The following is a 25,922-nucleotide window of genomic DNA, read 5'->3' on the forward strand; positions in this document are numbered from 1 at the left end:
TGGCACCACCGACTCTCCCAAGGATCCCAGCTGTGTTCATCTCTGGAGCTGTGACCTGGGGCTCCTCTGAGAGGCTCGTGGGCTGATTGTGGCACTTCCACTCTTGCGGTGACAGGGAGGAGGTGTGTCTCTCCCTGAAGGTCATGGCCCTCTCATCTGAGGCCCTCCTTTGGGGCAGAGTATCAGTTGGGGTGGGCTGCCTGGGAAGGGTCCTGGACTCTGGGTGGACAACCCTGGGCAGCTGGTCAGACTCTGCCAGTCCGTGGCGCAGAACCCCAGCCTAAACAGTGTCCCTTTTGGTCCCTCTTGCTGCTCGGACAGGTCCACAGGGATTGGTCTGAGCTGGAGGACCAGGAGGGCTGGGGTGGGTGGAGACGCCTTGGGGACTTGCGGTGTCTGCGGGGCCACCCCAGCACTGACCTGCTCTCCCCATCTCTGTTGCAGAACACAGATCTATTTGAGATGATTGAAAAGATGCAGGTGAGGCGGGCTCTGAAGCCTGTTCTGGGGAGCCACCGAGGGAGCTGGGCTGGGCCTGGGGGGGCGGCCCTTGCTGTATCTTCAGCCCGACACCTCTCTGAGGACTGGCCCGGGAGCTCTTGCAGACCGTGCCGGGAGGAGACAGTGATGGTGTGGCATCCAGAGCTCCCCGTCAGGGTCAGAAGAGAGAACGGGCACTGATACCGCCCGGCTCCCTGGCTGACCCCCAGGGCCTAGGGCCCGCTTGGGTCTCCCCAGCTCCCATTCCTGTGGAGGCGGCCGGGCTCAGCACCTCAACCCACCCCTGCCTACACAGACCATCCCCCATCTCCCAAGAGCATCACAGGCTCTGTAGGACCCCCATGTGGAGCGGGAAGAGGGCACAGGGCAACCAGAGGCTGGGCTGCAGTGGGGAGGGCAGCCCCCACCCCCTCTGCCTGACCCTCCACTCCTCCGCTCTGGTCTTCCAGGCCCCTTGCCTGCTGTTTGGCTCGGGTAGGTGTTGGGAGGTGTAGGCAGGCACTTGAACAAAGCTCGGGAGCTTGCCTGAGCTTTGGTTCACCCTTCAGACCCTGTCCCCCGCCATCTTTCTGTTTCTCTGCCTCTCTGAGTTTTCTGTCTTTCCGTTCCCACCTCTCCCCCTCCTTCTCTCCCTCCCTCTCCCCCTCCTTCCTCTTTTTCTCCCTCTCAGCGGCGCATCTGTGTAGATGCCTCCCTCCCTCCCCAGCTCCTGCATCAGCCCTGCCCCCACTCCCAGCAGCGGCCAGCGCCCCCAGCTGCTGCCCGCCCCTCTCAGCCCCAGGGCCGTCTAGGAGGGCCCGCCCTTCCGAGAGGCCGGAGGCCTGGGTACCCAGCACCTTGCCCTGGGAGGCCGCCCCCCACCCCGCCCCCAAACATCACCATCTACCTGGAGGGGGTGCTGCCCGCAGTGGGGAGCGGCCCTGCGCTGGGCCCTGCCGTGATGGGCTGCGCTGCCTTCTCTTTGCAGGGAAGCAGGATGGATGAACAGCGATGCTCCTTCCCACCACCCCTCAAAGTAGGTCTGGACGCTGGTCCCACTCCACCCTTCTGGGGGCTGTCGGCTTCCCGAGCAGTGCACTCCCAAGGGCTTGGGGATGGAAGGGGATGGGGACGGGGGAGACAGGCCCCCTTTCTAGGGGTGGGAGAAGTGATGGCCCAGTGGAGCAGCCAGCCCAGGAGGACCCAGCATCCTTTCCTGGAGTGGTCTCACTGCCGGCCAGATGCTAAGGCCAAGGGGGAAGCCAGGCACACCTAGTCCCTGCACTCTGGGAGGCCGAGATGCGGAGAACCCCTCGCTTGCTATAGGCCTGGGGCCCTGATTCTGCTCCTCCTCACCTGCTCCACTCTGCTGTAAACTCTCCATGCCTCTCCAGGCTTCCCCCTTCCCAGTATTGAAGCCCCATCCCTCACAGTCTGCTGTGAGAGGTTTCCCTTGAAGCCAGCTATGCCCAGGACCCAGGAGGCCCAAGACCCAGGAGGCGTGTGCTCCTCCCAAGCCTTGTAGCCCCTGCCTGGAAGGCTGAGGGGGGGTGGGGGCAAGAGATGGGGAGGGGGTGGCCCGGTGGCCCCCCAGCCTCCAGAGGAGACTGCCAGGAAACTCAGGACTGAAAGACACGTATGGAGTTTCTTTAGACTCAGAATTTTCTTGGCATGGGGGCTGCAGGGCCCCTCCTGATAGGTATCGAGCTCTGTGGTGGGTGACTGGGGACCCCTGCCCTCCAAGAAGACCGGTTGGTCCTGTAGGAGTGGGCCCGGGGCTGCAGGGATGAGGGCTTTCATGGCTACAAGGCCCATGCTTCGTCCAGACCCAGGCTGCTCAAAGTGTGGTCCTCAGACCAGCCGCGTCAGCATCACCTGGAGGGCAGGTTGGCATGTAACTTCTTGGGCTCCACCCAGACCCACAGCCTGGGAAGCTCTGGGGGTGGGGCACAGCAGTCCGTGTAACCGGCCCCTCAAGCCATTCCCATGCACCGAGGGCCACTGGTCCAGAGGTGTGTCTCCCGGGGAGGCTATGCGCCTCTTTTCCCCAGGCAGAGGGAGGCCCGGAAGAGGCGGCCAGCACTCAGTGAGCTCAGCCTGCCCCAGCCCCAGCCTCATGGGGTCACCCCCCAGCCCCCTACCGTGGGATGGGGAGGTGAGGATACAGCCCCACCCACTCCTCCAGCCTGGGGGTGGGGGTGTGTGATGCTGGCGGAACCAAGGGCGTCCTGGGGAGGCTGGAGGAAAGGGGTGACCTCGGCCCTGCCCTGTTTTGCAGACGGAGGAGGACTACATTCCGTACCCGAGCGTCCACGAGGTAAGCAGCCAGAGACCCCATGGGGCCAGTCTCCGCCCTGAGCCCGGGAGGCGCTCACGCAGGGAGTGCGGACACCTGGGTCCTCCCCCTGTCACGAGCCTGACTGCAGGCCTTGCTGTGGGTACCGGAGCCTCCGTTTACAGGCCCAAGACTTCCGAGCCCACTCGAACCCTTAGGCGTCTGAGCCCACACGCCAGCCTCTCGGCCAGCGTCACGCCCCACCCCCAGCTCTACCTGCCCCCACACCCCCATCCTCCGAGGCTGTGTGCGTCTGGGTCTAGGCCTGCAGGGGGAGGAGAAGGGTTCGAGCTAGTATTGGTTTGGCCAAAAAGTTCCTTTGGTTTTTTCCTATCCCATCGTCTGTAAAAACCTGAACAAACTCTCTGGCCAACCAAATAGGTAGGAGGAGGCCCTGGGTGTGAGCCCTGGGGCCCTCAGAGGCTCCGGGCTGTCCCCTGGTACCCTCAGCCATGGCAGAAGTGGCTCTGGGTCCGAGTTGGGGGGGTGTCCCAAGGGCCCCCACCGAGGTGCAGGGTGAGTGACCCTCAGCTGAGTGCTCCTTCAGGTCCTGGGCCGAGAAGGGCCCTTCCCCCTGATCCTGCTGCCCCAGTTTGGGGGCTACTGGATTGAAGGCACCAATCACGAAATCACCAGCATCCCAGAGACGGAGCCGCTGCAGTCGCCCACGACCAAGGTGAAGCTGGAGTGCAACCACACTGCCCGCCTCTACCGGAAGCACTTTCTCGGCAAGGTGGGGTGGCCCGCGGGTCTGGGGGTGCTGGGCTGGGTGGGCAGGGGGTCACCGCCCAGCCCTGGGGGTGGAGGCTGGGCTGGCCAGCCGTCCCGGCAGTCCAGGGGGCGTGCGTCGTGGATTCGCTCGTTCAGTCAGCAAACACGGATGGCACCAAGGCAGTGTGATGCGCGGTGGTTAGCAGAGTCTGCCTCTAGCTACGTGGGACCCCTGGCAAGTGGCTTTCCACTCGCTGTGCCTTGGTTTCTTCACCTGTACAAACGGAGAGGGTGGTGATTCCCACCTCATGCCTTCAACGCGATGCTATTTGTGAGGTGCGTAGAAAGGCCTCTGGTGCCAAGTGAGTGATCCGTCAGGGTGAGCGAGTGATGGGCGCCAGCTGGGCGCCTAGTCTGGTTCTGGGTGCCAGCGATACAGCAGGCCCAGGCCGTGCGCTCAGGCAGCTTGAGGTGGGGCGATGGTCGTGCCATGGGGTGACCCGGACGGCGGCAACCCCTACGCCACCACCCGCCCCAGATCCGGGACCCTGCCCCGTACAGTGCGTGCTGGCATCACCCAGCTCCTAGGCGGAAGCTGCTGGACGAGGCAGCGGGAGCTGGGTAGGAGGTCACACGCTGGGACCCCATTCCAGGTGCCATCAGTTACAAGTGAGGTGGCGGGATGTTGCGCCGGCTCTGGGGTCTCGTGACCTGGGGGCACTCCTTGACTCCTCTGTTGCTTCGTGGCATGACCTTGGGCAGGTTGTCTAACCTTCCTGAGCCTGTTTTCTCATCTATAAAAATGAGGATGATAGAAGTACATGTGAAGCATTGAGAACCACGCTTGGCCCCTAGTAGGTGCTCAGTAAAATGTTAGCTCTAATTACCCCTTCATAATTAACTCTGTGACAGCAGGACTGTCCTGATTTTTCCAGAAGAGGAAACGAGGCTCAGAGGCAAAGTGGATCGGTTCAGGTCACTGAGCTTGGAGCTGGACCTAGCTCTGGCTGACCTTCCATTGAGACCTGCTGTGGGAAGAGTCTGGCTTCCTAGGCGGTGCTGTGGTGAAGAACCTGCCTGCCTATGCAGGAGACATAAGAGACGCGGGTTCAGTCCCTGGTTTGGGAAGATCCCCTGAGGAGGCCTTGGCACCCCACTCCAGTGTTCTTGCCTGGAGAATCCCATGGACAGAGGAGCCTGGCGGGCTACAGTCTGTAGCATCGCAAAGAGTCAGACACGACTGAAGCGGCTTAGCACGCACCACATGGTCACGTTCCTGGCACTCGCTCCCATGCGTGTATGTGTGTGCATTTGTGTGTGGTGTGTGTGTTTGTGCACATGTGGGAAGGACGCACAACTCTTTGAGGGGTTGAGGAGCTGCGTGTACTGAGTCTGGGCCCAGGGCTTTGGCCTGACGCTGGTGGGTGTGGGTGCTACAGGGTGACGGGAACCAAACCAGCAGGCTCGGCTTCAGGAGCTGTTGCCTGGGGACAGACCCAGAGCCAGGCAGGGGGTTGCACCCATGAGTGGAGGGGGGCCTGCATCCCAGGAGCCCACTGTCTGGAGGCTCTTAGTTGGTGGGACCTGGGGGACTGTGTGGACTGAGCATACAGTTGGCGCTCAGAGGAGTTTGCTGACGGAGTGATGAGTGACAGCAGTGAGTGACGGGACGAAGGCGGAGCCGTGAGCACCAGAGGATAGGAAGGGGTACAGGTTGGGGGTTCCTGGGGGAGGTATAATGACCAGGGTCCAGGTAGCAACAGAGAGAGGAGGGACCGGGGGCCTGTGGAGAGGGGCAGGGCCGTTCGCCTCTCCAGCCAGGGTGACTGGGGAAGCGGTGGGCCCTGGCCTGGCAGAGGTTAGGGTGACTTTGGCCTTGGTGCAGCCCTCCTTACCAAGTGCCTGCCTCTCCTTTTCTGCAGATGGTGCCAAGCACTGGGGGTTTCCATTACCCTGTGCCCAAGCAGGGCTGGGAGGCCTCTGCCCCAGGTCCCCGCAGACGCCCCTGAGCTGTGGATGTGTAGGCCCGTCCCCTGGCCCCTACATTTTTTTCTCCTGTCCTTTGAGTGCAGCTGTTTATATTTAAATCCCATGGGCGGAGGAGCCTGGTGGGCTGCAGTCCATGGGGTCACGAAGAATCGGGCACGACTGAGCGAATTCCCTTTCACTTTTCACTTTCATGCATTAGAGAAGGAAATGGCAACCCACTCCAGTGTTCTTGCTAAATAGGACTTCCTTCCTCGATGATGACTCCTGGCGTGGGAGTGGCTAGGGAGCCGAGCTGGCAGGAGAGCCCGGGGTCACGTGGGGTAAAATCTGGCGCTCCCGTCCTTGGCTTTGAGGCCTCCCCACCTGGAGGTGCCAGCCCTGCCCTGCTCTCCAGGGGTGCCAGCCCTGCCGCAATTTCCCCTGGGCCCTGGGGAGTATTTCTTCCCAATCCCACGGCTTCCCAGTTACGGCGGCGGGAGGTTAGGAACCAGCCAGGTCAGCCGCCCAGTGTGTTCATGATGTTTCATTTCCTGATTTTCTGATTCTCATGGGTCCTGGCTTCGGGGGCCACAGAGCTGCGGGTTGACTGTGTGGGCTTCCCAGATGGTGCAGAACCCTCCTGCCAGTCCAGGAGACGAAAGGTTCGATCACTGGGTTGGGAAGATCCCATGGGCTAAGAAATGGCAACCCACTCTAGTATTCTTGCCTGGAAAATCTCATGGACAGAGGAGACTGGTGGCCTACAGTCCAGGGGGTCACAAAAGAGTCGGACATGACTGAATGCATGCATGTGCACACACACACACACGCACACGCAGATACTGTGTGCCCAGCTTGGAGAAGGGTAGGGGCTGGGAGATGCCATGTATATACAGATATCCTGACCTTGCTGAGGACTCAGAGAGCTGAGGTTACTACAGACATTCAGGAACCCCTTCTCTGCTTCAGGCACTGCCTCTCTCAGTCCCTGCCGCCTTCCCACAAGGTAGTTGGCCTCACTCCCACTTTAAAGACTAGGAAACGGAGGCACAGGAAGGTAAGGTGGCCTTCTCAGGTTGCCCAGCTGGCCAGCGGCAAAGCTGGGATTTAAATGCATGTCTCTTTGAGAGCTTCCCTGGTGGCTCAGACAGTAAAGCATCTGCCTGCAATGCAGGAGACCCAGGTTGGATCCCTGGGTTGGGAAGATCCCCTGCAGAAGGGAATGACAACCCGCTCCAGTATTCTTGCCTGGAGAATCCCATGGACAGAGGAGCCTGGTGGGCTCCAGTCCTCGGGGTTTGCAAAGAGTCGGGCCCGACTGAGCGACTGACACACACGCGCTGTCTGAGGCAGAGTGTGCTGTCAGCCCGGACAGCCGCTGCTTGGGGAGCGACGCTGCCCAGGGGTGAACTGGCCTTCTGGGCAGGTTTCTGGAAGCCTCAGGCTCAGCCTGGCTCGCTCCCTTGGCCCCCCTCCCCGCAGGAGCACTTTAACTACTACTCGCTGGACGCCGCCCTGGGCCACCTTGTCTTCTCACTCAAGTACGATGTCATCGGGGACCAGGAACACCTGCGGCTGCTGCTCAGGTGAGGGCGTGGGAGGGGGCCTGCGACAGCAGGGAGGGCCGCGGACTCGGGGTCTGCGAGCCCGTCTCAGTTTACCCGCTCTTCTAATGGAGGCCCAGAGAGGGCAGGCAATTTTCCTGAGGCTGCACAGCAAGTCAGCGCCTAAGCCAGGCCTGGCCCCTCCTCCCCTCTGGACCTCCCCGAGGTCTGCCCCTCCTGGTCTTACTGGCTGGGGCGGGGCTCCCATCTCCCTTTCCCCCTTCCTCACCTCTCAGCATGGGTTTTCTTCTCCCAGGACCAAGTGCCGGACATACCACGACGTCATCCCCATCTCCTGCCTCACTGAGTTCCCCAACGTGGTCCAGATGGCAAAGGTGAGGCATCTGCCCCATCGGGCGGAGCCCTGCAGGCAGCCCCTGTGGGCCCAGAGCTGGGCTGCGGCCTGGCCCCTGCAGACCCTCGGCTTTAGCCCCAGATCCTGGCCTGGGTGCTGCAGCCTGTCTCTGCGGTCCTGCCCCTTCCGCGTTCCCCTGATGCCCGCACACCTGTGTGTTTGGGGCACTCTTTAAGGCACCTTTTGGAGACAGGGGCCCCAGTTCTGCCTACCTTATTCTGAGTGACAGCGAGCCCCCAGGCCTGCTCCAGCCTTGACTGCACGCTGGTGTCCCGCTGTCCCTGCCACCCGACTTTGGCCCGGGAGGCCCAGAGGGCCCACCCTCAGGCCTTCCCTTATCTCCTCCTGCAGCTGGTGTGTGAAGACGTGAACGTGGACCGATTCTATCCTGTGCTCTACCCCAAGGTATGGCTGGACCTGGGGAGGGTGGGCCACTCAGGGATCAAGCACGTTATTGGGCACCTGCGCCGTGCAGGGTACGTTTCCTAAGTTCCCTCATCTAATCCTCACGATAATCCTGCAAAGTCCGCAGTTTGTAGAAGAGGAGCTAGAGGCCCAGAAAGGTTTGGTGCCTTACCTAGGGATGCCCAGCAGATAAGGAAGCCCACATTTGAACCCAGTGCTGTCTGCCTTGGAGGCAAGTCTCTCTTACCTCTGGAAACTCTCCAGTGCCATTTGGGGACCCGTCTAAGGGTCATCTGTGCTCCCGAGCCAAGGCTCCACTGGCTTTGCTTTCTGACTCCAGAGGGGACATGGGGAGAGAGTAACACAGGTGCCTCCTTAGGTACCACCCAGCAGATGGCAGTTGCGCTTGCAGCTCTGTTGCTGGGTGCTGCAGTCACTATGATAGTGTGGGATGAAGGAGAGGGGCTTCAATCTTCAGTCAGCCAGCTGCTGCTGCTGCTAAGTCGAGTCAGTCGTGTCCAACTCTGTGCGACCCCATAGACGGCAGCCCACCAGGGTCCCCCGTCCCTGGGATTCTCCAGGCAAGAACACTGGAGTGGGTTGCCATTTCCTTCTCCAGTGCATGAAAGTGAAAAGTGAAAGTCAAGTCGCTCAGTCGTGTCCAACTCTTAGCGACCCCATGGACTGCAGCCTACCAGGCTCCTCCATCCATGGGATTTTCCAGGCTAGAGGACTGGAGTGGGGTGCCATTGCCTTCTCCACAGTAAGCCAGAGGGCTTCTCAAAAGAGCTGGACCCTGAAAGACAGGTATAGCCTGTGGCTCTGACTGAATTCCCCAGCAAGGTGAGGTCCCTGAGAAGTGAGTGGTCCAGGAAAGGTCCCCTGAAGGAGGGGGTCTCAGTGATCAGGTCCCACCTCCAAGGTACAGAAGAGGACAAGATGAGGAGGGGAACTTGCTCAAGGCTTCACAGCACAGTGGCGGGACTCGGTCTGTTCTAGAATGATGAGATGACTTCACAGAAGAGCCGGACATCAGGCCGGTGATAGAGCAGAGTTTGGGTGGGAGCTCGTGGGCAAAGCTCAGGAGCAGTGAGCTTAGGCTTTGGAATCCAACAGACCTGAGTTCAAGCCCAGCTCTGCCATTTGGCAGTCGTTGACCTTAGCAAGTCAGTTCCTTCAGCTCTCAGAACCTCGGCATCTTCATCTGTGCAATGAGGGCAGCGGGAGTCCCTCACGGACCCTTTCCAAGGAGAAGATGAGATGATGTGTGTGGAGTGCCTGGCACAGTGCTTGGCACATAGAGCCATAAACAGCAACTTGAAAAAGCGGTGTGTCAGACTTTAAGAGAGTGAACTTATGGTTCCCATTGGGGAAGGATGGAGGGAAGGGATAGTTAGGGAGTCTGGGAAGGACATGTACACACTGCTATATCTAACCTGGATAACTGACAAGGACCTACTGTATGGCATAGGGAACTCTGCTCAGTGTTATGTGGCAGCCTGGATGGGAGGGGAGTTTGGGGGAGCAAGGATACATGGGTATGCATGTATGGCTGAGGTGCTTTGCTGTTTACCTGAAACCATCGCAGCATTGTTAATCGGCTATATGCCCATATAAAATACAAAGTAAAAAAAGAAAGAAAAATAAAAGCAGTGTGCTTCACCCATCACCCTTTCCCTGCAGGCCTCCCGCCTCATTGTGACCTTCGACGAGCATGTTATCAGCAATAACTTCAAGTTCGGAGTCATTTATCAGAAGCTCGGGCAGGTGTGTCTCCTCCTCCCATCTGCCCATGTACCTGGGGCCTCAGACCTTAGCCACGGAGAGCCCTTACCTGGGGACTCAAGCTCAGGAATCCCGGGGCTGCCAGAGGTCCCCCTTCCAGCCTTCCTGGGTGTGAGTGGGGGACGGCACCCCAGCTCGATGACCTCTGCCCTCTGTGTGCCTGCTCCCCCCACCAGACCTCTGAGGAAGAACTCTTCAGCACCAATGAGGAGAGCCCCGCCTTCGTGGAGTTCCTCGAGTTTCTGGGCCAGAAGGTCAAACTGCAGGACTTTAAGGGGTGAGCCCCGGGTTGGGATAGGCAGACAAGAATCTGACCCAGGCCTTTGGGCAGGGACGGAGCCCCCATCCTGGCCCCGCCGAGGCCTGGCTGGGGCTGGAGACTGAGCTGCGGCCTGGGGGGTCCTGGGGCAGGTTCCGAGGAGGCCTGGACGTGACCCACGGGCAGACGGGGACCGAGTCTGTGTATTGCAACTTCCGCAACAAGGAGATCATGTTCCACGTGTCCACCAAGCTGCCCTACACGGAAGGGGACGCCCAGCAGGTAGCCTCCCACCTGTCCCCCCATCTACCTGCCCCTTCAGCGTCCACCACACCAGACTCAGTGGGCCCTGGGAGAGAGAGAGGGAGATGACCCAGTCCCCCGACTTGTGGCCTCCTCTTGTTGGGGCAGGGTGAAAAGTGGCTGTGACGCCATGGAAGCCTCAGTTTCCACATCTGTGAAATGGGGATAATAATGGCGCCTACCTCACAGGTGAGCCCAAGTGAGAGGATGCACACAGGGTGGCTAGAACAGGACCTGGTAGCGATGGAACAGGAGCTCAGTAAGTGAGAAGATTTTTACCAGGAGTGAAGGGTTTTGTCAGGTCATGTAGGGGCACTTAAACTTGGCAGAGGTGGGAGTCAGGCAAAGCGTTCAAGATCAAGTGACTTTTAGGCTGCAGAGGAGGTGGGAGCGGGCGGCAGAGTGTTCCTGGGGAGAATGGCTCCCACCTTCTGCAGAGGCCTGGTGATGAGCTAGCACAAGGCACGCTCCCTGAGCTAAACTCGGAGATCTGACACCCTGTCCTAAGCTTCCTGGGGGCTGCCTGCCTTCTCCCTGTGACCCCCACGCCTCCACCCCAGGCGGATGAGGGCGTCATGGGAGAAAAATGGAAACGTTTCTTCCTTACCCTTAATGTCTTTTCATTTTCTTTGAATAAGATTCCCTGTTCAATTTAGCAACTCATATATACCAAGCGGAACTTAACTTGTTCGGGGGGGGCCATGTGTGGGGTGTTTAGACAGGAGGAGGGCAGAGAGGTAGGGCCTGGGGACCGGGGGCCTGGATCCAAGTCCTCTAGGTCACTGGAAGACCTTACAGGCCCCTGTTCTCTCAGCCTCGGTGTTCTCCTCTGCCACAGAATTCCAAGAAAACAAAAACAACTTCAAGACCAGTTTCTCACCACATTTTTCTGGGGGGAAGCAACTCCCTAGATGTGCCCCTCTGCCTACCGCCAGCCCCCCTCCACCCCAGTGGGCACCCTCCCCGCGCCCCCTGCCAGGCGCTGAAAGGCTGTGGCCCTGTGTTCAGTTGCAGCGGAAGCGACACATCGGCAACGACATCGTGGCTGTGGTCTTCCAGGATGAGAACACGCCGTTTGTGCCGGACATGATTGCGTCCAACTTCCTGCACGCCTACGTGGTGGTGCAGGCCGAGGGTGGGGGCCCTGACGGCCCTCTCTACAAGGTGGGTGGTCTCGGAGCCTCCCGAGGGCACCCTCCTAGCCCCGTCCTCACTCGCTGCAAGGCCTCTCCGAGCCTTGGTTTTCCCAGGTTTAAATAGGGGTGCTGTCCGGAGGGCTCTGAGCCCCACTGTTGGCCGGATGATGGCGGAGGATTCCCATCCCGTTCTCTCTGCTGCCTGAGTCCCTCCCCTAAAAGAGGCTGCTTACGCTCCTCTGCCCTTTAGTCTCCTCCTGCTCTTGGCCCTCATGAGCCACCCCTCCTCACCACTCAAATTCAGGACTAAGGATGGAGCCGCTGAAAACGTGGGGTCTGCCCACCCCATCTGTAGTCACCGAATGTCCCCCGCCAAGGGGCAGCCCTGTGTCAAGCATTGGGCTAGGGAGGTGAATCAGGGGTCTCTGGCTGGTGTGGGGACCCCGCACGACACCCACCCTCCCTTCCAGGTGTCCGTCACTGCAAGAGATGACGTCCCCTTCTTTGGGCCACCCCTCCCGGACCCCGCTGTGTTTCGGAAGGTGAGGGGCAGTCCCCAGCCCCGCTGTGGGCAGAGCAGGACTAAATGGGTGGGGGCCTTGGGGTGCACAGTGCGCTGTACCAGGTCGTGGAGCCCCCTGGGTGCCAGGACAGGCAGACTCCCCTAACCGATTGGCTGGGGCCCAGCTTTTCTGCCCATCTTGATAAGAACTGTGACTGTTTCACAAAGTCGCAGAGCAGACTGTATCATTGCTTTACATTCCGCATAGCGGGCTCTGTGGCCTTCCCTCCACTCTGCTGTATTTTTGACAATTGCAGTCTTCTGCAATGTTTGGGAGGGGCACACGTCTCTCACCTCTCAGAAGGAGCCTTGGCTCCAGTCTCCCAACAGATCCCCCAGACCGAGGCAGTGGGAGACACCCAGCCCAGCTCTCCTGAGGGGTGGGCAGCCTTGAAGGGCATGGAGGGCTCTCACAGGCGCCTGGGCTGGGGCACTGAGCCCAGGGAGGTGCCCTTCCGGGAGTTGGGAGGACAGAACCCAGCAGAGAGCCCCAGCCCCTGACTCGCTGGGTCTCAGCCCCTGGTTTCTTGTGTCCCCCTGGCCTCCCCCCTTTCTCTTCTCCATGCTGGGGGCCCCCAGGGGCCTGAGTTCCAGGAATTTTTGCTGACAAAGCTGATCAATGCCGAATATGCTTGCTACAAGGCAGAGAAGTTTGCCAAACTGGAGGTGAGCATTGGCTCTTGGAACTGGGAGCCACCACCCCCTAGAATTTTAGCCGAGCCTCCTGGGAAGGGAAAAGCCATGTTCAGACCTTGGCCTTAGGGAAGGCTGCCTGGGGGGGAGGACGGATCGACAGGTGAGCAGGGCCAGAATCCAGGGAGAGGACGCAGGGGTTCCCACGGGATGCCCAGGAGGCGCTCCGAGGTAGGCTGACACATGGCGCAGTGGAGGTGGGGTGCGGGGAAGCAAGATCTCAGAGGAGCCTTGGTGAGACCCCCCGGCGCTGCTGGAGCTGCGCAGGGGCCCGAGGGAAACCGGTAGAGGCGTCTGGGCCCCAGGCCCGCTTCCCACTCAGAGAAGGCGGCCGGGATTCCGAGTGCGGGAAGAAGGGCTGATCCCTGGGTCTCTCCTGACGGCCGGGCCCACAGGAGCGGACACGGGCCGCCCTCCTGGAGACGCTCTACGAGGAGCTGCACATCCACAGCCAGTCCATGATGGGCCTGGGCGGCGACGAGGACAAGATGGAGAACGGCGGCGGGGGCGGCGGCTTCTTCGAGTCCTTCAAGGTGAAGGGCGGGGGTCCACCTGCGCGCGGAGGGACGCGGCGGGGATGGGGCGGGGACGCGGTGGGGATGAGGTGCAGCGATGCGGGGCAGGACCAGGTAGGGGTGTGGCTAGAGGCGGACTCGCCCGGGAGGTGGGGTCGCGTGGGGGTGTGGCTCGGGGTGGAGCTAACAGGCGTGAGCTCGGGCCAGGTGGGCGCACACCTGGGATAGAGTCCGGAGGACGGTGAGCCTCAGAGTGGACCCGGGTTTTAGCGTGGGACTGCAGACTCGTGGCCGTGCGCGCGCGCTCTGCCCGGGGCAGAGCCACGGTTGGGAGCCGTAAGGTGCGCTCTGGCTGGAGGAGGAGCTGAAGGTTGGAGGCGGGGCCCAAGCTTGGGGGCGGAGTCTGCCTGGAGGGTAGAAGGTTGGAGCGCTCTGGTGCCAATGGTGGTGACTGCCAGGTCAGGGCAGAGAAGAGAGGACCCCCGTGTCCTGACCCAGGGAAGGAAACCAGAGGTCCGGGAAGGAACGTGAAAAAGGAGCTGATCTGCATGGCGTTAGGCCCGTGTGACCCGCGTTGGCTCTCTGGTTCAGTTCAGTTCAGTTCAGTTCGTGTCCAGCTCTTTGTGACCCCATGGACTGCAGCACACCAGGCCTCCCTGTCCATCACCAACTCCCAGAGTTTACTCAAACTCATGTCCATCGAGTTGGTGATGTCATCCAACCATCTCATCCTCTGTCATCCCCTTCTCCTTCTACCTTCAATCTTTCCCAGCATCAGGGTGTTTTCCAGTGAGTCAGTTCTTTGCATCAGATGGTCAAAGTATTGGAGTTTCAGCTTCAACATCCGTCCTTCCAATGAATATTCAGCTTAGTGGTAAAAGCATAGACACCCTGGTTCGGGTTCCAGCCCTTCCACTTATCTGCTTGAACATTGTCTGAGCCTCAGTTTTGTTTTGTTTTAATCTGTTGTTTAGGCTTCTTACCTCATACAGCTGTTGAGAATTATCTGTAAAGCAATTTGATCAGTGTAATGTAAGCTAAGAAACAAAATGCAAAGCTGTGCCCGTTTACCTCGGCGACTACCGACCGGAGTGAGAGGCAGAGGAGAGAGCAAGTTCCCTTCCCCACCCCACCCCACCCCACCCCACCGCATGGCCTGGACCCCGCCTCCCACCCAGGCTGCGGGTCCCCAGGCAGCGACCCCTTTGCCTCCACCCACAGGAGGAGGGCTGCTCATCCTCCAGGTGCCCAGCCAGGCTGGCGGGGCCTCACCTTTACCCCAGGGCAGGCCACAGAGCTGGAGCTGGGTTTGCATAAGAGGATTAGCCCAAGCTGCCCAAGTGCTGCCCTGGGCCGAGGCGAACTGACCGCCTTTGAGAAAGAGGCTTGAGGAGAACCCTACCTTTGTGAGGAGCAGACAGCGAGTGGCTGGGGTGGACGTGGGCCTGGGCTGTCTTCTCTGAGGGAGGGCTCCAGGGGACCCACATCTGGTGGGCACTGGATTAAGCCACAGCCTTTCTCAGACAGCAGAGCCCACAGCCTAGGCCTTGGGTTTGGCATCTGGGTCCCAGACCCACCTCTGGTTTCATCACGTGGAGAATGGGCCTGGTGGCAGTGCCTGCCTCCTGGGGCGGACTGAGTGAGAGCAGAGGTAGAGAACCCCGGCCTGACTCGAACTTTCTGGGCAGGTTGTCTGAAAACGGCAAGGAGGGGAGGGAGGGAGGAAAGCAGGAAGCAGGCTCCAAGAGACTCTTAAAAGCGGGAAACTGGCGTTTCTGGGGCATTCTCTGCACACGCTTTGGGTCACAACTCTGCGTCTCCTGTGGTCCTTACAACAACCGCACGACAGGTCGTGAGGCTCCAAGGCTCAGCGGTGGAGTGGTTTGCCTGAGGTCACCCAGCAAGCTAGTGGCAGAGCCGGGACATACATAGCCCTCTGCATGGGTGGAGCTGACTCCTGTGTGGACTCACGGGAAGGGACTTACCGGGGTCAGCTAGGGTGGCATCGGTGGGTGGCTCCCAGGTTTCCCCAAGGGAGGGAGGCCTTACGAAACCCCTGCCCCACCTTCGCAGCGGGTCATCCGGAGCCGCAGCCAGTCCATGGACGCCATGGGGCTGAGCAACAAGAAGCCCCACACCGTGTCCACCAGCCACAGCGGGAGCTTCACGCCCAACAATCCTGACCTGGCCAAGACAGCTGGAATAGTGAGTGCCCTCCCCTGCCTGCCCCGCCCCCAACCCTCCTGTCCCAGGGCCCATCCCAGACTCTAGGCTAGGTCTCACCTCTGCTGTCCAGGGGGTCAGGCGCCTGGGCTGTGACCCTGAGACCCTGCAGCCCCCTCTCCAGCCCCTTGGCGCACCCCCCGCCCTCCTCCGGGCCCCTTATTCAGCCCGGGCTTTCTGCAGCATGTCAGCCCTCTATCACGCTCCTTAGGGAACACCTCCTGTCTTGTCGTACGCTGGGAGTGGGGCTGCTGTGGGACACCTCTGGCCAAGCCTTGAGTTTCTGGGAACACCTACTGTGTGTCAGGCTGTGGGCGCGCACTGTGTGTTGGACCTGGGTCTCTGCGTGAGCATCTGCTGTGTGTCTGGCTCTGAGATGCTGCTGGGCACCATCGTGTGTCCAGTCCTGGGCTGCCGTGCGCGCTGTGTATGGGGGCCCGGTTGCTGTGTGGACTTGCACGGTGTGAGCATCTCCTGGGGGCCCGGCCCTGCGTGTCTGCGAGCCCCTGTTGTGTGTCAGACCCTGGGCTCCTGTGTGGACCTCTGCAAGTGTCTGCCGTGTGCCCAGCCCCTGAGCTGCTGTATGAGAACCTACTGTGTATCGGGAAACGGCCTGCTGTGATAAGCCCTGGATATCGGTGAATGCCCGTTACGTATCGGGGAAGCGAGCTGTGTGAGCGCCCGCTGTGTGCTCACAGAGCCTTTGTGGTTGTGGCTGCCTACTGTGTGTCAGGACCTGGGCTTCTGTGTGAACCTCTCCTGAGTGATTACTTCCTGTCTGCCAGGCTCTGTGGGACTCTGCCCCTGACACACAGAGGGTGTGCTGGGCACAGGATGAAAAAGGCCTTCAGCGATGGGCCTGTCCGCTTTCCACTGCCCAGCGGCCAACCCCGAGCTCTGCACCTGCTGCTTTGCTGTCCCCTCCCCATCCGTCTTTCCTTCTATCACCCATCCTTCCATCCATCCATCCATCCATCCATCCTCCCATCCATCATTTATTGACTGTCAGCTGCATGCCAAGCAAGCCCTGTGCTCAGTGCTGTGAGGCTGTGTCCTGTGGCAGGAGGGACCCCCCCCACCCCCACCCCGGGGTCTGGCCTGGCCAGGGGAGCAAGGCGAGTCTTCTGTTTCCCAGCCGTCACCAAGCCCACCGCCACGGGAGCCGCAGCCCGCCCTCCTCCAAGCCCGATGCCCCGGCCACTCTCTTCCTCCCCGCAGTGGGCCCAGCCTCCCGCAGGTGGCTGCAGAGGGGGCCCCGGGGGCAGGGCCAGGCCAGTGGCGCCCGCCACGGCAGTAACCAGACCCATTTCTGTTTTTGTCTTTGCCCAACTCTCCCCTCTCTTCACGTGGCCTCCTTTTCCTTCCCGTCCTCCCCTCTCCCCGCCTCCCGCCACCCCCACTTGCCCGCACTGTGCACCTCCCCTCTTGCACCTTCCTTTCGCCCTCTCCTCTCCTCCGCTTCGCACCGTCTCCCCCTGCTTTCCCTTTGTGCCTCCCCTCTCCGTCCCTTCTTGTCCGTCTCACCCCCGGGGCCGTCTCTGTCTGCGTTTCGCCCTGCGCCCCTTCTCGTGTGACGGTCTGCCCACCTCTCACCTCTCTTCTCTGTGTCTCCGTCACCTCTTCTCTGCTTCCTTCCCCGGCCTGTCTCTCTGAACCCCCTGGCCAATTCTTCTTCTCTGTCCTCGTCTGTCTGTCTGTCCCTGCTCTCCCTGTCTCACTTCACTATCTCCCTGTCCTGCCGTCCCTGTCTCTCTGACTCTCTGTCTCTCTCTGCCCCTGCCCTCTGCCGCTTGCCAGTCATTGCTTATTCCCGGGAAAAGTGCCAGTAGATTCGGACGCCGAGGCAGTGCCATAGGCCTAGGAGCCGTGGAAGAGGTTGTCGTCCGCGGGGCCGCCGGCTCTGGAGGCTGCACGCGCTGTTCTCTGCCCGCTCTCAGGACGGAGGCCATATTGGGGACGTTGCCCCCGAACCCCGACCCCCAACCCCCGGGACAGGCCCGAGGGCCAGGCGGGACACTCAGCAACCGGCTTTGGGGCCTGGTGCCTCTGCCAGAGCCAGGGCCCCCACCCCCACCAGGGGCTCTGGCCCTGCCCTCGCCCCTGGGACTCAGGCCCAGACCCCGCCGGGATCTGGCACCTGAAGACCCCACACCCAGCTGCACGTCCCCCAATATCGCCGGGCCTGCATGGAGCACCTTGCCCTCCTCTGCCCCCCTTCCCGGTCCCGACTATGAACTGGCCTGGGGGCTCCTGCCCCTCCGTCCCTCCCTGGGGACCCCCATCCTGCCTGCCTGCCCCAGAGAAGCCGGCGGGGATGGGGGCCTGCCTCTGGCCCCTGGGATGACCCGCAGTAGTGTGTGTGGAAACTTAAGCGGGCGTCTTTCACCTGCTGAGCTAGAGCCTCCCCCGCAGGGCTGGAGTGGGGCAGTGCCTGGGTGGCTGCGCCTGCTTTCTCCCCGCTGCCCTCCATTGTAGGTCCCGTAATGCCCGGGGGGGCTGCTGCTCTGAGGAGCTGGCCTCCCTCCCCACCCCAGCCCAGAGCAGCTGTCCAACCCCCCGCTCAGGCCTCTGCCGCCTTTTCCTAAGATCCTGGGTCCAGAGCTGCTGTGTGACCTCAGGGGGCCCCTTTGCCACCTCTGGGCCTGTTTTCCTTTGTCTGTAAACTAGGTTGGCTCTCTTGGGCAATGGACAGTCCTCTGCTTCGGGGCCTGGGCAGCAGGGCCCCAGGGTGGCCTGTGGGGTGGGGTGGGGGGGTCCCTGGAGCTCTGGGAGCAGGTGAGCACTGAACTGGGGCCTCTCCCCACAGTCACTGATTGTCCCTGGCAAGAGCCCCACGAGGAAGAAATCAGGTCCGTTTGGCTCTCGCCGCAGCAGCGCTATCGGCATCGAGAACATCCAGGAGGTGCAGGAGAAGAGGTGGGTGGAGCAGTGGGGCGGGATGGTGTCCTGCGTCTCCTCTGGGTCCTTCTCCCCACCCCGCACCCCTGCGCTGACCCCCATTCAGCGGTGAAGGGAAGCAGACAACGGAGCTCCCAGCTTCTCCCCTTCTGTCCCCACCGGTGACACCCGCACCCTCGAGGATCTACTGTGCACCAGCTCGTCATCTCAGCGAGCTGCCACCACCCAGTCCCAGCTCTGCTGGTCCCGGGAGCCATGGTCAGGGGAGGGCCTGGCCCGGGTCTCGCAGCTGGTGAGGGGCAGAGCTGGGGTCTGCAGAGCTCTGTAAGTACACCAGTGTGGGCGGGGTGTGGACAGCACCCACCGCATGAGAAGCAGGGAGCCCTCAGGGAAGCAGAGGGTTGTGAATCCGGTCTTCACCACGCTGCGGCTGTGTAATCTCGGGAAAGTCACCTCTCTGAGCCTCATTGTCCTAATCTGAAAAAAAATAAAAAACAGAGATAAGGACACAACCAGCAGCATGGGGCTGGCTGTGGGGGTGCGTGCCATGCGTGCAAAGCCGGGTGCAGGCTTGGGGAGAAGGCTGAGGTCTCAGGAGTGAGCTGGCCCTCCCTTCACAGGCAGGAGAACCCAGAATCCCATGAATCCAGGGTTCACGCCTTGGCTTTGCCACGTCCTGGCTGCGTGTCCTGGGCAGGTCTCTTCCCATCTCTGAACTCCGGTCTACTTATCCGTAACGGGGGACAGTTATACCCCCGTCCGTGGGGGATGTCCTCTCTCTTTCTTTCTTTTTTTTTGTGGGGGGCCTCTCTGTGTGGCATGTGGGATCTTAGTTCTGAGATCAGGGATTGAACCTGAGTCCGTGGCACTGAAAGTACCAAGGCCTAAACCCTGGACCACCAGGGAATTCCCAAGGATGTTCTGTGTAGGCGCTCTGGCGGTGCCTGCTCCCCCCTGGTCAGCCCAGGGGCCACGGGGACCGCTCTGGGGCTGGCCCCTGAGGATGCGGGGTATGGGTACGAGGTAGGAGCGCCCGGGACCTCCTCTCCCCACCTGGGGCTCCTTCTACCCTTGAGGCCAGGCCTGGTGCTGAATCCCCCCTCTGCCCCCATGTGCCCTGTAGGGAGAGCCCCCCGGCCGGCCAGAAGACCCCAGACAGCGGGCACGTCTCCCAGGAGCCCAAGTCGGAGAACTCATCCACTCAGAGCTCCCCAGAGATGCCCACGACCAAAAACAGGTTGGGGCTCGGGGCATGCTGAGCCGGGGGGCTTGGGTGTGGCGGGCCCATTCTTTCTCCCCCGCTGTCTGGGCCCGGGGCTGCCCAGGAACGTGGACACGGCCACCCCAGGGCAGCAGGGGGGCCTGGGCACTCTCCTGGGTCCTCCTCTGACACACACCCGCTGAGCGCTTTGTGCATGCCGCACTCTGCAAGACCGCAGTCAGCTGGACATACAGGCCCCTGCCTCGCAGAGCTGACAGTGCAGAGTAACAGAATCTAGTAAGCTACTTCCAGGTAGCGATGACAGAAGGGAAATAAAGCAGAGGTTGCAATGAAGAATGGCTGGGTGGGGGAAGGAGGTTAGCTGGGGGCTCAGGGAAGACGTCTCCTGAGGGGTGAAGTTGGAATTGAGAGCTGAGAGAGGAGTTGGCCCTGTTAGGACGGACTGATGGTGGCAGGGCAGAGGGAGGAGGGTTCCAGATAAGAAGCACAGCAAGTGCAAAGGCCCTGAGGCATGCTTGAAGGCTTGGCAGAAGGGTGGTGGTGTTGGAGCTGAGTGAGGCTGGGCCCGCGCGGTCATTGACAGTGGATGGGAGGAAGCTGAAGAGTTGGGCAGGGGCTGGGTCGTGGCTTTGAGGGCTATGTGAGAACTTTGAATTTTTTAAAAATTTTATTTATTTTTGGCTGTGCTGGGTCTTCACTGCCACGCAGGCTTTTCTGTAGTTGTGGAGAGTGGAGCTGCTCTCCAGCTGTGGGGCGCAGGCTTCTCGTCGTCGTGGAGCCTGGGCCGTCGGGGCTTCAGTACTTCTGGCACACAGGCTCGGTGTCCGGGGCGCACAGGCTGGGTGTCCGGGGCGCGCGGGCTGGGTGTCCGGGGCGCGCGGGCTGGGTGTCTGGGGCACGCGGGCTGGGTGTCCGGGGTGCGCGGGCTGGGTGCTCAGGGCCCTCGGGCTGGGTGTCCGGGGCGCTCGGGCTCAGTGGTTGCAGCTCGTGGTGCTCGGGCTTAGTTTGGCGACAGCATGTGGGATCTTCCTGGATCAGGGATCAAACCTGTATCTTCTCTGCACTGGCAGGCGGATCTTTTCCCATGGAGCCCCCAGGGAAGCCTGAGAACTTTGGTTTTTATCCTAAGTGTAGCAAGGAGGCTTTGGAGGATTTTGTTGAAAGGAGTGATGCTTTCACGAGCTGACGGTGGTCACCGCGTGAGGATAGGCCCAGGAGTGGGGCCCCCACCCCCGCCCCCACCAGGAGGAATCAGGGAGGGCCTCTTTGAGGAGGTGTCTCCCCCCGACTGGTGTTTGAAAAGTGAATTTACTTTTTAGGACGTGAGGGAAGGCGTGGGACTCCAGGCAGCAGACACAGATTGGCCCGCAGTGGATTTTCCTCCAGAAAGGGGGGAGGAAGGAACAAGTGGGTAGATGTTTCTCTCTGAGCAGAAGCTAGAAGGCAGGAACTCCTGTGCAGTGTTTCGGGAGCTCCTCTGGCTGCATTGGTGACATTGGAATAATCAATGTGATACAGTGGTGATCGTGGGGAGAAAACCCCTTGGACGTGGAATGAAAGTGGGAGAGAGTTAAGGGAGGTGACTGTGGAGGTGAAAGGCCTGGGTCCCACCTGCTCTCCCACCTCGGGCTGGGTGACCTTGGGCTGGGTGCCCACCCTCTCTGTGCCTGGGTGCCTGCTCATTTGTGACATGGGTCTGACAATGATAGCAATGAAATAGCTGGGGTCAACACACTTAGATCAGTGCCTGGCACAGAGTCATTCTGCACTCGCCAATGGTGCCGATGGTGTAACCATTAACCAATGGTGTATAAATAGTTCCGATTGAACATACAGCCAAGAGAGCTGGGCTTCATCGGGGGCAGTGGGGAGGAGCAGGACTGGGGCCCAACAGGATCTCTGTGTTAGGAAGGATGGTGGCATCGGGGAGGCTCAGGGGCCCAGGGAGTTATAAGGTGCCACGGAGGAGCTTGGTTGGCTGCAGGCTGGGCCTGCCTGGGCGGGGAGGGCAGGGACCGGGGGTGTCGGCTCAGGAGGTGCCCAGCGCGGATGCTGGCTGACGGGACGTGTTCCGTGGCAGAGCGGAGACAGTGGCCCAGAGAGCGGAAGTGCTGAAGGACTTCTCCCGCTCCTCGTCCAGCGCCAGCAGCTTCGCCAGCGTCGTGGAGGAAGCAGAGGGCGTGGATGCGGATGACACAGGCCTGGTGAGAGGCCCAGGAAGGAGAAGTGTCCCATGGCAGCGTGAAAGGGGTGTTGTCTTATCCCTGGAGATGATGCTCCAGGGTGAAGCGTGAGCCCGGCTGTGGCTGAGTTGTGATCAGGAGACCCAGCCCAGAGGAGTAGTGCAGACTGACCTTCCCTTACTCTGAAGCCTCCCGTGGCTCCCCAGTTCCCCACGCAGCCCCACCTGTGAGGCCACTGAAGGTCCAGCCCCTCCCTCCCCAGCCCCGTCTCTTACCCCTTCGGCCAGTCTGCCCTGCTCCTCCAGCCGGTCCCCTGAACTCGTCAGGCTTGCTGCTCTACCCCTGGGCCTTTGCACATGCCCTCTCTACTCTCCGGAACACTGCCTGCTCCCTCCTTCCTCCTTTGTCCGACTGGCTCTGTTCTTCCTTCTCAGCTCAGCCTCACAGCATCTCCTCCGGAAAGCCTGACTTTGCAGTCCCCGGGTAGGTTAGGAGCCTCTTGTACAGTCTCACTGGCGAAGGCAACGGCGCCCCACTCCAGTGCTCTTGCCTGGCCAACCCCATGGACGGAGGAGCCTGGCAGGCTGCAGTCCATGGGGTCGCTAAGAGTCGGACATGACTAAGCGACTTCACTTTCACTTTTCACTTTCATGCATTGGAGAAGGAAATGGCAACCCACTCCAGTGTTCTTGCCTGGAGAATCCCAGGGACGGGGAAGCCTGGTGGGCTGCCGTCTACGGGGTTGCCCAGAGTCGGACACGACTGAAGCAACTCAGCAGCAGCAGCAGCAGCACACTCTCACCGACCCTGGGCTCTGTCCTTGGCACGCTCCATCACGCTTCGTTCGACAACCCTTCAGTTCCCTGCCAGTCTCCGTGTCAGCTGCTGAGCGTGCAGACCACCGCGCCCCCACCCCGTGGAGCCTGGGATCTAGAACTGTGCTAATCTCTTCCCAGCCTGTCTCTCCTCTTAACTTGGAGCTCTTGGAGGGCCAGACCCTACTCGAGTTCTCTCGGGGGCTTGGCTTACGAGAGCCTCGGTGTTTGAATGCACGGATGAGTGGAAGTGTGTGTGTGTGTCTGTGTCCGCTTCTGTTCCTGCTCTGCCCTCCTGGGGTCCCCTGGGGCAGACGTGGTTGGGCCCTCACCCTCTTTGCAGAGGGGCCTGGGTCGGGCGGGAGGTTGTGGATCGTAGCAGAGGAGGGGGTGAGGAGGGGAGGGGGGAGCCAGCCAATGCTGTGGGCAAGGACTTAGCCTCCCTCCTTCTTTCTTCCCCCGACCCCAGGAGAGTGTCTCCTCCTCAGGGACACCCCACAAGCGGGACTCCTTCATCTACAGCACGTGGCTGGAAGACAGCATCAGTACCACAAGTGGAGGCAGCTCCCCAGGTACCAGCAGGGCCAGCCCCCTACGGGCACGGCCACCCCTGTGATGGCCGGGGGCCAGGGCTGGGCACGGAGGGCCAAGACCCGTTTTCAGGCCCCAGGTGGTAGGTGTGTGATGGGCCTGCCGCTGACGTGGGCTCCGTGGGCTGGTCCTTATCCTACCTATTATGGTAGTTGGTGGCTTGGAGGACTGGTGGCTTCTAGAAGGGCCTTGGAGGTTGATGGGGCTTTAAAGGGGGTAAAGATGGGAGTTAAGGGTGGGAGTCCCTGAGGGAGGAGCTTGCTGGGGTTGGGGGATGCTGGTGCCGACCGCCCATCCATGCCCCCGTCTCCCTGGTGCCTCCCCGCGGCCAGTGAGGTGGCTCCCTCCTGCCTCCCTCCCCAGGCCCCTCTCGGTCACCCCAGCCCGACACCGGCAAGTTGGGGGACCCTGCGTGTCCCGAGATCAAGATCCAGCTGGAAGCATCTGAACAGCACACGCCCCAGCTGGTACATGCAGCTGCCAGGGGCCTGGGTGGGGCTGGGACGGATGGCCCGGATGCTGGCCCTGTGGGGGGCACCCCCCGGGAGGGGGATCAGCTGTTGGGGAGAGGCCTCAAGTGGCCAGGGGTCCCCAGGGATGGCGCTGGACCAAGAAGCGCCCCCCCCACTCAAGCCTGGAGGGGTTGGGCTTGTCCAGCTTGGGCACAACTGCTGACTTCTGCTCACCTGTGTCTCCCACCGTCCCCTGTCCTGGTGCCTGTATTGCCGCTGTTCTGACCGCAGGGCTGTTAGCCACACTGTCACTCTGAAGGTGACCCCGAGCAGGTCAGTCCCAGCCCTCAGCTCCTGTTTGGTCGGGAGGAGGGAAAGGGCAGAGGAAGGCAGGGCTGGGCCGGCTTCTCTTTCTCCATTGCCTCTGCGGGATGAGAGTTACATATCTAGGATTGAATCCTCGGCCACTTAAGTTTGCTAGGTGACCCTGGGCCTCAGTTGCCTTATCTGTACAGTGGGGCCAATAAATTCTGCCTCACCTCTGCCCGTGAGTTGCTGGGAGAATTCGATGAGAGCCTGAAAGGGCTTTGGGAATCGTTGGGAGGGAGGGGTCTTGGGGGTTCCCCGTTGGGTAGAAAGACCCAGAGCCTGCTGTCCCGAGGGTGGGACCCCTCCACATCTGGCTCCCCATTTCATGGCACATCTGTCTCCCTTTACCCTGCAGACGAGGGTGCAGAAGCACGAGGCAAGGGTGCTCCGGCAGATCCGGGCGGACGGGACCTCTGCCCCCCGAGGCCAGCACCAGCCTGGGGGCCGCCCCTCGCCTGCCCAGCCCTCCTCCTGGCCCACATCCGGGCTGTCTCTGCAGGGCGGAGCTGGCCAGCCCTGGGAGCGGGGAAGCTGCTGGCATCGTCCCCACCCCCTGGGCTGGGAGGCTGGCTGGGGCAGGGAGAGGTCAGTTGGAACGGGACTCCAGGCCTGGCTCATCCATCACCCCTGGGTGCCCCTCTGGATTCGAGGGAGTGAGCTGGAAAGGAGAACTGAGGCATCTCAGTGCACACAGAGCCTGCCATGGAGGGGTGGGTAGGAGGAGCCCTGGGCTGGGGTCCTGAGTCCTAGCTTGTGGTTCGGGATCCACTCTGTGATTCTAGGCCCATCACACTCCCTCTCTGAGTGTCTCTGCTCTAAATGGATGAGGTCATTTCAGAGGTCGCTGAAGAGTGGGATTCTGCGCACCTGCCCCAGAGTGGAGGATCCCGGGGGCTTCCTGTCACCCTCTCCTGCTTCTTGGGGTTCCTGGGGCCCCAGGTCGGCTGAGGGACAGGGGGCTGGCTATGGCCACGGCACCTCCTAGACCTGCCAAGGCCCTGCCCGCCGCCTCTACATGACAGATGAGTGACCCCCTTGTGGGCGTCGGGGGACCTACCTGGCTCTCCCGCCAGCCCCCGGCTCGACCCCCGGCATCTCCGGCCCCTGGCGCTCCAGGCTGAGGGGCCTGAGCTGGCTCACCTTTGCACCACCCCCACCCGGCACGGAGCGGGCAGGCAGGCACAGCTGCTGTGAGTCCACATCGTCGTGTGTGTCTGTCCACACTTTTTAGGCACCACACCAAGGGGCAGCCTTCCGGCCCCAACACCTGTCTCAGAAGCCCCCGTGGCCGCGTGTGTGTGTCGGTAACAGTTGTAATAAATAAATTCTATTTATCGCTATTGTACCCCGAGTTGGACCTGGCTTCATGTGACCCTCTCCCCCCGCCTCAGATCAACCCCAGACAGATCTTAGTGGTGCTGTGGTCAAGACCAAGAGCCTGTTCACATCCCACCCCCCTCAATCTCCCCACCCTGCCATCCCCACCAAATCAGAGCTCCTGGGTCTGCAGACACCTCCAAGGCCAAGTGATGAGCTCTTGGCCCGCCAGCTGTGGCTTTCCTCCCATAGCTCTGCCCTTTTCCCACCTTGTCCCCTCTCCCCAGCAGGGGGAACATGGCTCTGAAGTCAGTTCAGTTCAGGCGCTCAGTCGTGTCCGCCTCTGCAACCCCATGGGCTGCAGCAGGCCAGGCCCCCCTGTCCATCACCAGCTCCCGGAGCCCGCTCAAACTCACGCCCACCACTGGAGTCCTGCTGCTGGCTGGGGGTGCTGAGAAACTTGGAAGCTTCTCTGAGCCTGTCTCCACTCCTGTAACACGGGAGCGGCAGCACTTCTCCCAGAGGTCCGTCCTGAGGAATCCTTGAGCGGGTGCAGCTGGGGCACCCAGGACAGCGTCGGGCGCCCTGTGGGTGAAGTTCACGTGTGTTTCCTGTGTGGCCACCAGGGGGCGCCACGGGATCGCTTACCTGCACTGAGGGGGGCGGGCTGCCGGAAGGAGCTCACCGGTTGATAAGGGGGGAGGAGGGCCTGGGAGAGGGTGGGGTGGGGGAGACGTGGGA

At 61.3% G+C, this 25,922-nt stretch overlaps 1 protein-coding gene across 1 annotated transcript; it reads left to right on the forward strand.

Annotated features, from left to right (window-relative positions):
• Nucleotides 1-444: 444 nt before the first annotated feature.
• On the forward strand, nt 445-25,136 carry RAP1GAP (RAP1 GTPase activating protein). Its single transcript, XM_052635537.1, has 22 exons — nt 445-480; nt 1,469-1,516; nt 2,759-2,797; nt 3,363-3,548; nt 6,977-7,080; nt 7,355-7,433; nt 7,805-7,858; nt 9,542-9,625; nt 9,820-9,920; nt 10,055-10,184; nt 11,214-11,369; nt 11,812-11,883; nt 12,483-12,569; nt 12,992-13,129; nt 15,185-15,316; nt 17,132-17,209; nt 18,141-18,250; nt 19,356-19,469; nt 21,535-21,658; nt 22,922-23,024; nt 23,407-23,510; nt 24,220-25,136. The coding sequence occupies exons 1-22, from the start codon at nt 463-465 to the stop codon at nt 24,580-24,582; spliced, it is 2,424 nt and encodes an 807-aa protein (XP_052491497.1). The 5' UTR covers nt 445-462; the 3' UTR covers nt 24,583-25,136.
• Nucleotides 25,137-25,922: the final 786 nt, after the last annotated feature.

This window comes from Budorcas taxicolor, chromosome 2 (genome assembly GCF_023091745.1).
Source record: "Budorcas taxicolor isolate Tak-1 chromosome 2, Takin1.1, whole genome shotgun sequence".
Taxonomy (NCBI): Eukaryota; Metazoa; Chordata; class Mammalia; order Artiodactyla; family Bovidae; genus Budorcas; species Budorcas taxicolor.